At 42.8% G+C, this 14,125-nt stretch overlaps 1 protein-coding gene across 3 annotated transcripts in view; it reads right to left on the reverse strand.

The window, feature by feature from the left end:
- The window catches only part of nkain4 (sodium/potassium transporting ATPase interacting 4), a 45,812-nt gene that overhangs the window by 2,608 nt on the left and 29,079 nt on the right, over nt 1-14,125 (reverse strand). The window contains exons 5-6 of one of the 3 annotated variants that reach the window (XM_072367737.1): nt 6,811-6,871; nt 270-354 (exon numbers count right to left, since the gene is read on the reverse strand). In XM_072367737.1, coding sequence (XP_072223838.1) covers nt 270-354; nt 6,811-6,871 — 146 coding nt within the window. Of the gene's footprint in view, nt 1-265; nt 355-6,810; nt 6,872-14,125 lie in introns of those variants that run through there. The other 2 variants (XM_072367738.1, XM_072367739.1) reach the window with 2 other exon arrangements.

Genomic DNA, 14,125 nt, shown 5'->3' on the forward strand with positions numbered 1-14,125 from the left:
GTTTTAGCACTTCATTTCCCAAATGTATTCAAGCTATCCAGACAGCAACAAAGCAACTCCACTAACTTTACTAACCAATCGTGTGTTATAATTTGCTGGATTCATATCCTGGACAAACACACTGGGGTGAATATGCAAGAGCTTCTAAAGAAAATGAATGTTTTAATAAATAGTTTGACAGAAATACAAATGTTCACACAAACCTGCTCTCACAAACACTTTAAATGCAGATGGGACAAACACATACTGGGACTGGATGCAATACTTACAGGTACATGGGCTTTAGGGGGAGATGAGATGGTTTCTCATTGACATGGTAGAGTGGGAATGGATCAAATCCACCAATAAAATCAACTGAAAACAAAAAATTAAAGACATGATTTATGGAGGAAATCAAAAGATGGATGAAACACAAGAAGACATTGAAGTAATTGAAAGGGAATGTGAATGATATTTTAAAAAGGGAAAGAAAACATGAATGGGGAATGAAATGGGAATGAAAGAGTGGCAGCAGATGTGATGCACAGATTTTGAAAGGAAGGCAGCTTGCCAAGAACAGTTCACGCTTCAAGTCTTTTCTTAGTTTGAACTTTTTTAAGTTTGACAAAGTGCATAAAAGAAAAGGAAAAAAAAACATCCCTGCTTGATAAGCTGTATTCATCTGTGCATCTGCCCAGAGCCAATGGGAAAGCTTGGGAACAGGTTAAAGCTTGCCAGCTGTCAAAATAGCCTAAGCCTTTTTATCGCTCAGGAACAGAGGCGACCTTCAGCAACCAAACAAATGCCCAGCCCTTTCTGTTTATTTTCTCACTTAAGAACTCAGACTCTTGGCAGGGTGCAGATGTGCCCACAAATGTCATGTGATGCGAGAGACAGAGAAGGACACGCTGGTAGTGATATTTCTAAGATGGAAGAAAAGGCTAGCAGCCTTTGACGGGACACAATGGGAGAGCTGGAGAGAGGCGAGAAAGAAAGGGGAGGATAGGGTGCGTCACGCTTGTCGGTCTGACTGACTGGGGCTGAGCAGATTAAGTTGAAGGAGTGCATGAGAAAGAGGACAGCATGTCCAGGACCTGCAAGTATCCTGTAAACATCATAAGGGGAGGAAAAGGAAAAACTGAGACCAAACCTGATTCAGTGGCAAAAGACACACAAACACCCAAAAAAAAGAAAAAAGCGGAAGATCTGTTACTTGCTGGGAGGCAACAGCTGTGGGGAAAAATATACCCAAGCCATCCGTGGAAACTACTGTAAATCGGCTCCATCCTGATAAGAAGAGGCAGGGGTGGTCTGCTGAATACTGATAGGCGCAGGATGAGTGCAGCGAGCCAGCAGGGGTTATGCTGTGCTGCCCTTTTCCTCTGACCCTGTCCTGCTTTCCTGGGATTCACCGTTTTCCATAACACACACCACCCACACACACACAAGGCCTCTCCCGTTCCGTAACTGTAAAAAACATTTTACACTCATTATGAGCAGGTGGGGGTGCGTACCCCGCTATGACAAACTATGGTGAGGAATACAGGCAGATGATGATGATAGTTGCCATTTTTAGATGCACTGACAGCTCAAGCTGATCCATCCATCAGTCTGACAATCAAAGACTTTAGTTCAGAGTGTCATATCATGACAACTGCTGGATGCATTAAATCTTTAAACAGATATTAAAAGGCTTGCCGACGGGGGAATCCCCTGACTTATTATCATGTGCTAAAAACAGGTAAACTTTTCCACTCATGGGCTAATTATTGTCATGCATCTTGTGCATACTTCACAGAACCATCAGTCTTCAGGTTTAAATGTCTGAGCCACTGATGCTCAAGTGCCACCAGCTGTTTCTTGAGTGTCAAAACATTATTTAGCACCTTATTAAATGCTGCAGCTCTGATCGCCATTCCCAAAGCAGAGCAGCCAGTGCCTTGTTGAACCCTTTATCTATCAATTACAACATGCATTGCTTTGACCCTGGCCCCTGAGGTTGTCCTGTTAAGGAGGAGGTCAATGAACCCGAATGGCTGAATGGTTGAGAAAAAGGTGAAAATAAGCATGAGACTGTGTATTTAACAGTAAAAACAGAGCCTTTTGAAAACTACAGACATGTCAAGTGATGTTAAAGATCGCACAATTATGTGCTTTACTGTTTGGGAGATGTTAAGACTATCATGCAACAGTTAGAAAAAGAAAGTTGCAAGATCAAGAGGTCTGAGGTGAGGACACATGCAACAAATGAAGAGCGTGCAGGTCAGTTGTTAAGGCATCTATATGTTGCAGGGAGTAATGTAAGATGCTTGTGCTTCAGTTCAAGTGAAACTGGTTAAAATCAGAGGACCTGTTCTGATTTGGTGTGCATTACTCTGCTGCAACTCTCACCATAAGGTTTGGAGTGCTGACACTGAAATGAAACACAGTCCACAAGATAAAGGGGAAAAAAAGTGGGAGGGTAAAGTGGGGCTGATGAGTAAAGAGCACAGCTCGGTGAGATAAAGACAGCAAGCAAGATAAGGGCAGACAGATAGTTCAAGACTTTACAGCCTGTCTGTTATGCTGGCTCTGCACCGTTGTGCAGCCATCATTGCAACAGGGACTACTCATTTACTTTAAAGACCGGTTGAGCTGTTTTATGCTTTGTTATTTTGCATATGAAAACTCTGAGAGTCTATTTAAAGTTAATTATGCATGCGGGCATGAGAGAAACTCCAGGAAAAGCTACATCAAGAGAATCTTCAGAAAAGTTGTTTGTTGGTGTGGTGGTTAGCACTGTTGCCTCACAACAAGAGGGTTCCTGGTTCAACTCCCAGCTGGGGCCTCTCTGTGTGGAGTTTGCATGTTCTCCCCATGTATGCATCCAGGTACTCCAGCTTTCTCCCACCAGCCAAAAACATGCATGTTAGGTTAACTGGTGTCTCTAAACTGTCCTTAGGAGTGAGCATGTGGTTCTTTGTCACTGTGTGGCCCTGCCATGGACTGGCAACCTGTCCAGGGTGTACCCCGCCTCTCACCCAATGACTGTTGGGATAGGCTCCAGCACCCCCACAACCCAACTGATGGACTAAGTGAGTGTAGAAAATGGATGGATGTTGCCAACATGCTCTTTGTCTAACAGTAACTTGCATCATATTCTTTATAATTTATGAATGACCCATATTTCAAACTGGGGAAAACACTTAAAGACACTTATCCCTGCATCTTTTCCCAGCCCTTAGTTAGAGCCAACTATTGGAATTCAGTCCAGAACACCTGCACTTGCTTTTTATTGGTTTCACTGTTTTCTTGGCCAACCAACACTGTTTCTCTGTGCCTCTGCAGCTTGGACAGCACATAAAGAAACACCAATCCACTGTACATTTTCTGATCTGGGTCAAGGAGAATGACCAGCTTTTACCTTGGTGCTCTGCTCACATTTGGCACAGTGTCTAACCATCCAACCATTTTTTATACTCACTTAATCCAATTCAGGTTTTCTTTTTAAATTCAGCTGATACACGGCAACTTTTCAGTACGGCCAACACATACTATATTTGCCCTTAGGATTGTTGGTTAAGTTTTTTTCACTCTCTAACACCATGATGGTCATTTGCCACACAAAAACTTAAGTTGATGAGTTCATGTAACTCTTTTGCTGATGGAAAGGAGTTTTATGGTAATTATGGAGGAAAGTCTTGATATGTAATCATTATTAAACAGTTTTGCTTTGTTTGGGATTTTGGCCTTTAAGTTTCCCTTAGGCTAACCAACCCAGTTAGGTCTCATGATCATATTGTAATGATGTCTTTGTCTTTGTTGCTGCTTGAGACCTGGGGAAGATGGGCCATTTCATGTTGTGTCTTGGCCTCCTCTTGGTAGACATACCGTTCATCCATCAATTTATCCATAAATACAGTTGCTCTGTCTGCTCTAGAGGATTTTCTGCAGATGTGACTCAGCACGGAGGGCGACAATATAATTAGCCGACACGCTAAAGAGAGCTTATCCCAGTGCTAGGCAGCTAACTCCATGACCTACTTTGCAAAGAGGATTTTCCCCACCACTCACTCTGTCTGTGCCTGCTCACCACTGATAACTGTATAAAAATTCATATACACACGTAAACACAACACCTACGCTCCAACAGTCAGTCACAGCCAGCCAAACACACAAAGAGGCTACATGCAGAACATATGTACGAGCAAGTGCATGTACGAAGACTCAGCACTCACTCACTGACGGAGGAAGACAGAGTGGCATCAAAAGGGAGATGCACACACACACCAACTTACTCCCAGTATAAGTAATAAGGCCTGAAAGCCTTGTCAGACCCTGAGCTGCTGGTATATGATGCTTGTTATTCTTCACATTGTGTCCTGGCCTCTTGCGAGTGTGAGTGAATGTGTGTGTGTGATTCATTTTGTTATTCTTTACACAAGCTTGAGCACTTGTGTCTGACTCCATCTTCTCCCTGGAGACTGAGACCGTGCACAGCGTGAGAGGAATTCCTGTTTCATCTCCTTATTCGTGAGAAGCTTGTCGTGTCTCGAGTTGTTTGCTCCTGAACATTGGCTCATCTCCTCTTTCTCTACTTGCTCCCAATAAACCCCTCCTCTGCTCCCCTCGTGTGCTCTTCCTCTCATCTTTCCCTTTCTCCTTCCCATCTTTCTGTCTCTCCTGAGAATTCCTTCTACCTTTCTCCTCTTAGTGAGGTGCAATCAGCTGTGGAAGTTATTGACCAGCAAGATGCTTAATGAGACTGATAAAACGAGTGACCAGAGACCTGTAACTTTTTACAAGCACACTTCATTAAGGCTTGGAAGCCACAGATAGGAAAACAGACAGAAAGGATTTCTTAAACAAATGAGAATTGGGTTTAGATACATGAAAATTCCATCTACTTGTTAGGAAATCTACAGTTGAATTGTGGCAAATAAGGGAAAGATGTAGAGAAAAGTAGGAGGAGAGATTCTGAGGCAGCCAGGCAGTTCAATGCAGAATTTTGCTTTAATGTACACATCAAATGAGAGGAGAAAATGAGAGCAGATATGTGCCATGGCTGGTTTTGTATGGGGTGTATGTGTCCGTGCACCTGTGTCTGAACAAATATGTGTAAAAGAAAAGGGCTAATTACAATAACAAAGAGCTAGCACTTGGGTGCAGTGTAGCAGCCTGGATCAGAGAAGGGCTGCTGGATAATTAAAACCAATAAAAATCACACCACGTTCTGCTTTCACCCGAAGCTTTCGTTGTTTTCATCGTTGCCATTGAGAGTGGATCACAGTCAGTCATTTTAGAGAAGTGCAGTCCAAAAACATCTCTCTGGGAATGTGTGGAGCTCAGAGATCACAACAAAACAGAGCACACGGAAAAGTTCTTTCAGAGAAAATATTTTTTTCTAGTTGCCTTCAAGAACTACTGCAGAGTGATTAAATGGTACCCTCCAAAGCTGAGGGGGTGGGGCAGCTGGGTGGTGATGCTAAGCACTCACAACCAGTGCGTCTCTGGTATGTGACCACCTAAGAACTGCCAGGACCTCTGTAATACTGGTCTGCAGAAAACATACAGGGAAACCACATCCCATTTCTCTCAAATTACAAGAGTCTGCTGGTTAAGATGCAATTAGTGTATGTAATGTGTTGTTCAAAACTCTATTTTCAGATCAAAATAAAGCTTGGCTGTCACAGGAAAACAGCCAGACTCATGACACTTGATAACTACTATTTTACAGGGTGTATGAATATGCTGGTACACTGGGGAGCCACATATCATCCTAACTAATCCTTACTGAGTGCCTGTCCGTTCAGCATTTATTTAATTACCTCAAGCCAAAGCCTTGGCCTCCATGTCCATGTCTAAAATCCAGGGTAAAGGAAGATTCATGTGCTTGTGGGCATACCAATGCAACCTGGAGAGTCACTGCTGCACAAATCAGATATTTATGACTACCACTGACCCTTGAGATCAGCTGTTTCCTGACCTCTGATTGGCTAACCTCCAGCAGGACCTCTGCCCTGCTGTCTATGAGGTCACAGCAGCTCAGTCATTTATCACAAGTCTCCAGCTCTGGTTTCCTCATCTTCTCCCATGACTCATTCTATAGTCACCCCTGCTTTTTCCCACACCCTTCCCTTAGACTTTGCCTATCAATGCATGACGGGGTGAGAATGAGAGAAAGTCTAATCGCGATCATCTGACTTTATATTAAAGGACTAACACCGACCAGAGTGCAGAGTGCAAAAAGAGCTGGTGACACACGGGAGAGGCACTTCAGAGACGATCTACATGTTTTAGAAGCTGCGCAAAGGAGATGTGCACGTGTCTGTGAACAAGAGAGCGATGGAGGTGTAGCCCTGGAGTATAAAAGCACAGCACCCACCCAACTCTGGCAACAGAACGCTGTAGGAGCAAAACATGGGGAACATGCAGAAAAGTGAGAAAAGTAAAAGCCAAAGTACATAAAAGGTGTTTCACAGCAACAATAGGGATCACATAGACACACAGGTGGAGGTGCATTGCTTTACAAGTGTTAATGTGAAAGAAAAAAATGAGAATGAGCTGAAGGAGGTGTGGAGAAGGAACACATGGACCCTTTGGTGATGGTGGGGAAAAGGAGTGAGAGGACTCAGCTGGTGTGGGGGAGGAAAGACGAGGGAGTCGGGGGACAGATGAAGCGGTAAGCGTGTGGGGTGTGACAGGAAAAGAGGGAGATGAAGAAAGATGCAGCTCTATTCTCCTCAATAGCCTTTTTCACCTCAGTCAGTGTATCTGGGTGTGATTCGTGCTTTGTTGCAAAGCTCCTTTTCAAGAATAAGTGTGTGTTTGTGTGTGTTTTAAGTCACTCACAGCTGTCCTCCTCCTCAGTGATAGCGCTGACAACATAGCAGGCGTACACGAAGCCGAGGAGCTGTAAACACAAACAGACAAGAGAGGTTAGACTCCACAGAGCTGACAATGTGCAGTTAAACAGCTGCGCGCTTTCTCTGCTGGACAAAAAGACAACCTGAGAGGAAAATGTGTGTGTTCTCTTCCGCTGGGTGGATGATGCAACGCACAGGACTTCAGTTGAGGCAATTCAGCGAATAACTGATTAAAAAAAAACCTTCCAACATGTTTAATAACCCAAGTAATGACTCAAAGACATTCATTTGATTCACTGCCATTTTCGATTTTCTAATCAAGACGTCATCATTTGTTATGAAAAATTTTAATGAAATCCCATTTTCTCCAAAAAGGAATTAGTCATCCCGTACATCAACAAATCAAATTTGTATCTTGCCAAATGGGTCATTTATACGATGCACCCAGAGAGACACTACACCTCTCCACAGCTCTGTTTTACAGTCACTTTCACTGCACTTTGGGACCAGAGGAACATTTTCATATTTCTCCTAACTGCTGAAGGAGGTACCACCATTTCTGTGCCCAAACTGCAGGAAGTGAAAACAATCACAGCTCTTCGAACGTTTGTTTTATTGAACTTTTTTTTTTATGTCCTTTGTCAAGTAGGTACACTCCCTGCACACAAGGAGCCATGAGTGATTTAGTGTGAGGCATGAACAATCATTAGCCACATGGGTATTCTAAGCTTACAATTACTTCTATGCACATTTTACAACTTAAAACAATACAGACTGATTGCTTATAGAATGTGTTCATTTCCAGTAGATGTAGTCGTCAACACATCGTGTTCAGCTGAGAACAATTATCAGGCTGCCTCAATTCCACATGTAGAATAAGTCAAAAGAGAAATTTAACTGACAACGGGGAATCAAAACTGCCTTTGGGACGGACGCCGTGCTCTAAGGTGTGAACTCAAGAGCAAATGTTTCGTTAATTCAACTCTAGTGTAACCCAAAGTGCTTTACAGAGCAAAACTCAAACAGCAGCCAAGGCAAAAAGAAGACTGTAGGCAATAAAAGCAGAAAGTGAAAACTGAAGTTTGTTTTAAAAGCAGAGAGGGTGTGTGTGTCCCGCAGCCCAACGGTTGCAAAGCAGAGGAGCCTGAAAGCTTAAGAAACTGTCTCCCATTCGAGTCCTTGAAATTCTGGGAAGAAGAAGCAGGCCTGCATATTAAAAGTGAAATGTTCTTTTGGGACAGTAGGTAATTATGAGATATTTCAGATAGGCTGAAATTCGGCCAGTAAGGGCTTTGTATGTAATGAGACGGATGTTGAATTCTTCTCTAAAGTTTACAAGGAAACAGTGGAGAGAGACTAAAAGTTGATGTGGTTTAATAAAAATCAGGATTGACACAGAGGATTATATTTGTTCAACTATAAAATTAACTCCAGTGAACACAATCTGACTAAAGTTCATCCTGACATATGGATGCAGCACCATTTAAAAACTCATTTAGAAACTGGTAAAGCATTAGTTGTTTAAACAACAGCTCTTATTGCTAGCCTTTAAAGTGGAGCAAAGCACAGAAAATTGGTGACAGTAAGATCCAGGCTTTATTAAGCTGACAGCAGTGTTAAAGAGTCTCTGTGTGCTTCAGCGTAGGATAAAGCATGGAGTGTTCATACAGTAGATGCTTATATGAAGAAACACCCAGGAAAGTGACAAGTCCAGCTCATAAGCATGAGGACATACATGTGGGCAAACACACAGCACTGAGAATAGCCCGTGGCAATGGCAGATGGCTGCCATCGACTCAGAAACAGACACAGTGAGTCTCTCCACCCATCCATCCATCATCTGGCCCTGTGCCATGCCAATTAAAGCAGCGTCAAACACACTGCCCTCCTCAAACACTGGGCTCACAAACACAGAGCCCAAAGAGGTAATAACTGTCTGATGATGACAATTTATGTAACATTCACTGAATTTAAACTCTGCTTGTTCCATGTAATCATACAGAGAAGGGAACAAAGACAATGTACATTACTGAGACATTTGGTTTTTACTCCATTTTTCATGTGCACAATTTCCTTAAAAAAAGTTAATCTGATGTAGATAAAATACTTTATCTATGAATGGAACACAGTTGTCATATCTGGTAAAAAGAGAGCGGTTCTGCCTCTGTGTGGGTCAGATAAGATACACGGGTCTTCTGTCTACCTCTCACACTGGATTTTTCTTCTCCAATATCTAATTGCTGCTCTCAACCCATCCATTACAGCGGCAGTTAGATGGAGGTGAATTAGCATATGTATAAAGCCAGTGTCAAGCACAAGATGGTGTTAACAGCAGGGGCACACCCTGTTTTTCCACTGTATTGTGCCCGTGTGTGTGTTCATGCCTGTATTTTCTATGTGTTAACATTAATGCTTGAGCCCACTTTTGTTAAATTTTCATGGGGAAGCCTGAGGTTGAGTCAAACATTGCATAGATAGGAGGAGGCAGCTTGAGCGTTTGTGTCGCATATATACAGCACAGAAAGGGAAATTTAACAGAAGTCAACCATTTTAAGTCAGGCATTGGGCCACACCTAGCTGCCAGATAGGTTTATTATGCCATTTCATTGCTTTTGCAGGTGTCTGGAGTGTCTGGAAACACGGGTGAACACACTGCTGTAGTAAATGTATGTACTCCCCATTAGCCACGATCCTTCCATCCCTCTTTACTTTATTATGACAGAAGAAAACACTGTAGGTCATCTTGAAAATAACAACGATGCAGCATTGCCAGGAAGAAAAAACTAAGCTGACAGTAGCCAGGTTGTTGCAGAAACCCTATAAGCTGAAAATAATTTGGCCAATCTAATACAGAAATGAGCAGTTTCCTGGTAGATGCCATTGTAATGTGTTTTTAATGGTAGTTTTAACCCTTTTTAAGGCTGTCTCTAACGGTATCATCAAATGTTGACCATTATTTTATGCCATGAAAGAAAAAGCAGGAACACCATCATCAGTTTAACAACTGTCCTGTGAATAGAAACATCCATTTTCCATACCCTCTTCATCCTATTCAGGGTTGCATGGGGGCTGAAGCCTATCGTAGCTGTCATTAGGCGAGAGGCAGCATGCACCCTGGACAGTTGGCCAGTCCATCAAAGGGCCAACACAGAAACAAACAGGACAAACAACCATGCACCAATCACCATTTGACCTAACATGGTATGAGGCGTTTTTGCTGGTATCCACTGTGATGCTGCACATTGTGACCAAACATTTCCACTTCGGTCTTGTCTGTCTAAAGGCAACTACACACTGCTCTTTTTTTAAGCCAATATGCACTTGTTACCTTAAATTGAACTGTAATAAAGTATTTCCGCCACCGTGACCCTTTTCCAACACAAAGAAAACACAAATGCTGCAGAGAAATTCTTAGTAAATGTGACAGTATTTAGGAACCGCTTTACTGATCTCTTGAAGTGTGCCTGTCAAAGGTCAGCCACAGGAAATCACTTCCATCTCTCATTCCCCTGCTTATAAATGCTGACAGATAGAAATTTATCGTCATGCTCGGGGAGCTAATAAGATCAGAAAAGTCTCTACTTGGTGGCATTTTGCCGGAGGGGGCAGCCAATATAGGTCAATGTCCTCAATAACAAGTGACAATTCCAATAATCTATGGCTGCATAGTAAGTGTCCTGAACTGAAGATAATGAAATGACTTTCTTTAACACTCCCTCTCTCTTGAAGACACACACACACTTGCACACATCCCTCCATGCTTTATTCACTGGCGTCCCCCCGTCACTGGAAGAGTTCATGGATCATTGTAGAAATGAATGTCATATTAATTAAGCTCATAAAGCCCCCGCATGTCCTCTGTGACTTATACGCAGCCCAGTCACAGTAAGGCCAACTCATTTAGCTGCCAATCAGAAATCTTTGTATTAGTCACTTTATCAACACAGGTCACAACTTTACTTCACTCTGCAATCTGCAAAGCTCCTCAAATGTCTCTCTCTCCAACATTTTGTGCTTTCCAGGTTAGATTCTGTTTTCTCCTGGGTGCACCACTCTGCTCTTTGTTTTCTGAATTATGGGCCAGTAGGAATAAACAAAACCCATCCATTCATTTTCTATTTCCGCTTAATCCAACTCAGGGTCGCGGGGAAGCTGGAGCCTATCCCAGCTGTCAGGAGGCAGAGTACATGCTGTACAGGTCATCACTCCATCACAGGGCCATACAGGGACAAACAACACACCACCATCCACGCTTATGCTTACTCCTAGGGACAATTCAGAGTCACCAATTAACCTAACATGCATGTTTTTGGACGGTGGGAGGAAGCCAGAATACAGGAAAAACTAAAAGTTATCTACAAGTCTGAAACTTCAGTTATAATTTATCATGCTGAAGGGAAACTGTACAAGATATTTGCAATAGTTCAGCTTAATTTGTGCTTCTGCCCTAAGATAATGAGGCCAAAAAGAAGTTGAAGTCTCCGGCATGTGTGTGTGAGTGAGAGGAGGGTTGGCTGCTGAGCTAGAAAAAAGGGTTACGTGTATTTGCATAGGCTAATGAAGGTCAGGTTTATGCTGAGTGTGCCTGCTGAAAAAGACACATTACCACCTTTGACAATGCACCCTCATTAATAACCATCAATCCGCTGGATATGTGACTGTCTTATGATCACGGATTGTGTGCTGTCATCATAGATAAAAACTGGAAGCAAGGGAGACAGTGAAAAGCCGGATCTTTAAAGCTTTAGATTCTGCGAATGACTGAACAATACCACCATCCCTCTTTGCCACCAGCATGGCACAATATCTTGTCATGGCAGTATCTCACTGTGAAGAGATGCAAGCAGCAGCTTTTTGGATTAACATATTTGTAGGGTTAGATCTGATCGATATTAAAATCAATTAATTTCACATTAAACCACTTCATGAGATTATATGAGAAGAAGAAGACTAAAACCATCGATTTTTTTTAAGACACTAATCGTTACTTGCAGTCTTAGACAAATCATTTTTAGTGTTATATCTGTCTGTCTTTTCAGGATTCTGGAGATGTCGTCTGTCTGCAGCCAACTGGCCTCTGCATTAGCGTGTAACGACGGATATCTGAGTCGATCTACAAGCTAATTAACACACTATTGATTGTGGCTCAGCGTCAGGAGAACACTCACTGGATGCACTATAATGAAACCTACAAACTGATCTTGTAGGTAAAATGTGGACGAAAGGAGGAGGGAGGGGCTCAGATAGAGAGGGGTGGTGTAGGTGTCCTGTAGGTTAATTACACGGGACTTTTCCACCAGGCAATAAAGGTGCGTGCATCACTACAGAAAATGAGATGTGTGTGTTTGTGCGTAGGCAGCTGCCTGTTTAATGACAAATCATGATGAGATAGAGACTGCTGAGACCGCATCCACCTGTTATTCTCTAACCCCCCCCCCATCCAAATATTAGGCCCACACAAAATAGAGCGATACACACCACATGGGTTTTTTAGGTATCATTTGTGGCAATTTGCATCTATCATGCCAAAAAAATAGCACACTAATATCACTCACAAGCTGCGCAAAGACATAATTCATCTAATTTCTTATGCACTACCACAGGGGATTTTACATGAGGTTTAAGTGAGTGAGTGAAGTGGAGAAAAACTCAATAAACTGTTAGACAACCGGTGAAACAACAATGAAACAACCGGTGCACATTCAAAAAGAAAAACAGCACGCTCCAGTGAAGGGCCACCCCCGAAAATTCAACACTCTATTTAGTTCCTTCTTCTTGCTGCCTCACAGATGTTTTAAAAAAGCCAAACATCGTATCAAAATAATCTTACAAACATCCATTTACTTCTTATCAGATTTGAAGCTGTCAATGGGGCGCCGGTTAGCTCAATGGGTTGAGCAGGCATCCCATATACAGAGGCTTAAGCTCCTTGATGCTGCCGTCCCCGTCTTGAGTCCCGGCGAGGGGCCTTTGCTGCATGTCCTTCCCCTCGCTCTCTGCCCCATTTCCTGTGAAGTAACATTTGAATAAAGGCCGCTAGTGCTGAAAAAATCCTTAGCAAAACAATTAAAGCTGTCTGAAAAGACAGTCTTTGAAGCACAATAGCAGGCAGTCATGTTTTCGTGATACTGCAAAGCCTGACACCAAACTCCAGTCCCCTGGAGACTAATTCTCCCCCTCTGGTCTTGAGGTCTTTCACTTAAGCTCTCTGTTTTGGAAAGCAGCCCTAATAGCTGCTCACAAGTGCATCAAAAGTCTCCAAATCCTAAAATCTTAAAATCACAGTGTAGTGTCAATGCTGACATATTATAGCGGTGCTGTGATTACACAAGACAATGCAGCTATTTACCGATTCGAAACAAATTATTGCACAGTTCTCCTCCAGGTGGCTCATCCTGCAGCATACAGAAAAACAGATATTCATCCACAAACATAAATTCATCTGCACCAGTGATCATTTTGAAAATGCAGCATGGACTAATGGACTCATCAAGGAGAGAACTCTGACCTCTTGAGTGGAAGGCAGTTTGGGTGAGGGGTCGTGTTGTTTTCATGCTGCTGAACTCAGTAAACCTCAACAACTTCAAAACGAGAACCAACCCTGTAGGCAATCACACCCTCGAGCAGTAATCACAGGGGTCAGCTCGCACTGAGCAGATACTCTCTGTAATTAACCCAGAGGGCGTTTTTAATCTCTTACACGCTCCAGCCACTGGTGCTAAACAAGTCCCACTTTAACACAGACTGATATGAAAGAAAAAAGGAGGCACAGCGACAGTGAGTGAGAATGGCAGAGAGAAACAAAATAAACATCATCCCTTAATGCCAATTTGACAAAGATGAAGGTGAAAAAGAGTCTAATCTGGGTATGAAAAAAAGACCGGAAGACGGATCGAGCTGAGAGACTGTGACAGCGGAAAAACAGAAAAAATGAGCAATGGAATGAGAGAGTGATGCAAACTGCCTTTTATCCCATTATCAGCTTCCACCCAAAGCAGGTTTTCAGGGAACAGATGTGCAAAAGAAGAAAGTAATCCCTGTGGCAGCAATTCCTAAATCAAACAATACACGTGTGTGTGTGAGAGCACCTTCTTTGGCTGCTGGCTTACAAGCTCAGTGGGTCTGACAAGCGCCTGACATGTTCCACTGCTCCTTTTAGCATGTAAGAGTTACTTCTACAGATGTAAACTCAGTTTTCTTCCTCTCACATACTATTCTGTCTGACAAGCCTCCATCTCACCAGAGATGTTTCCTTTGTTTCGACTGTTTTATTCAACAGTGAAAGCAGCACCTAGAGGAAG

This window comes from Leuresthes tenuis, unplaced genomic scaffold (assembly GCF_036924035.1).
Source record: "Leuresthes tenuis unplaced genomic scaffold, fLeuTen1.0.hap1 SCAF_16, whole genome shotgun sequence".
Classification (NCBI taxonomy): domain Eukaryota; kingdom Metazoa; phylum Chordata; class Actinopteri; order Atheriniformes; family Atherinopsidae; genus Leuresthes; species Leuresthes tenuis.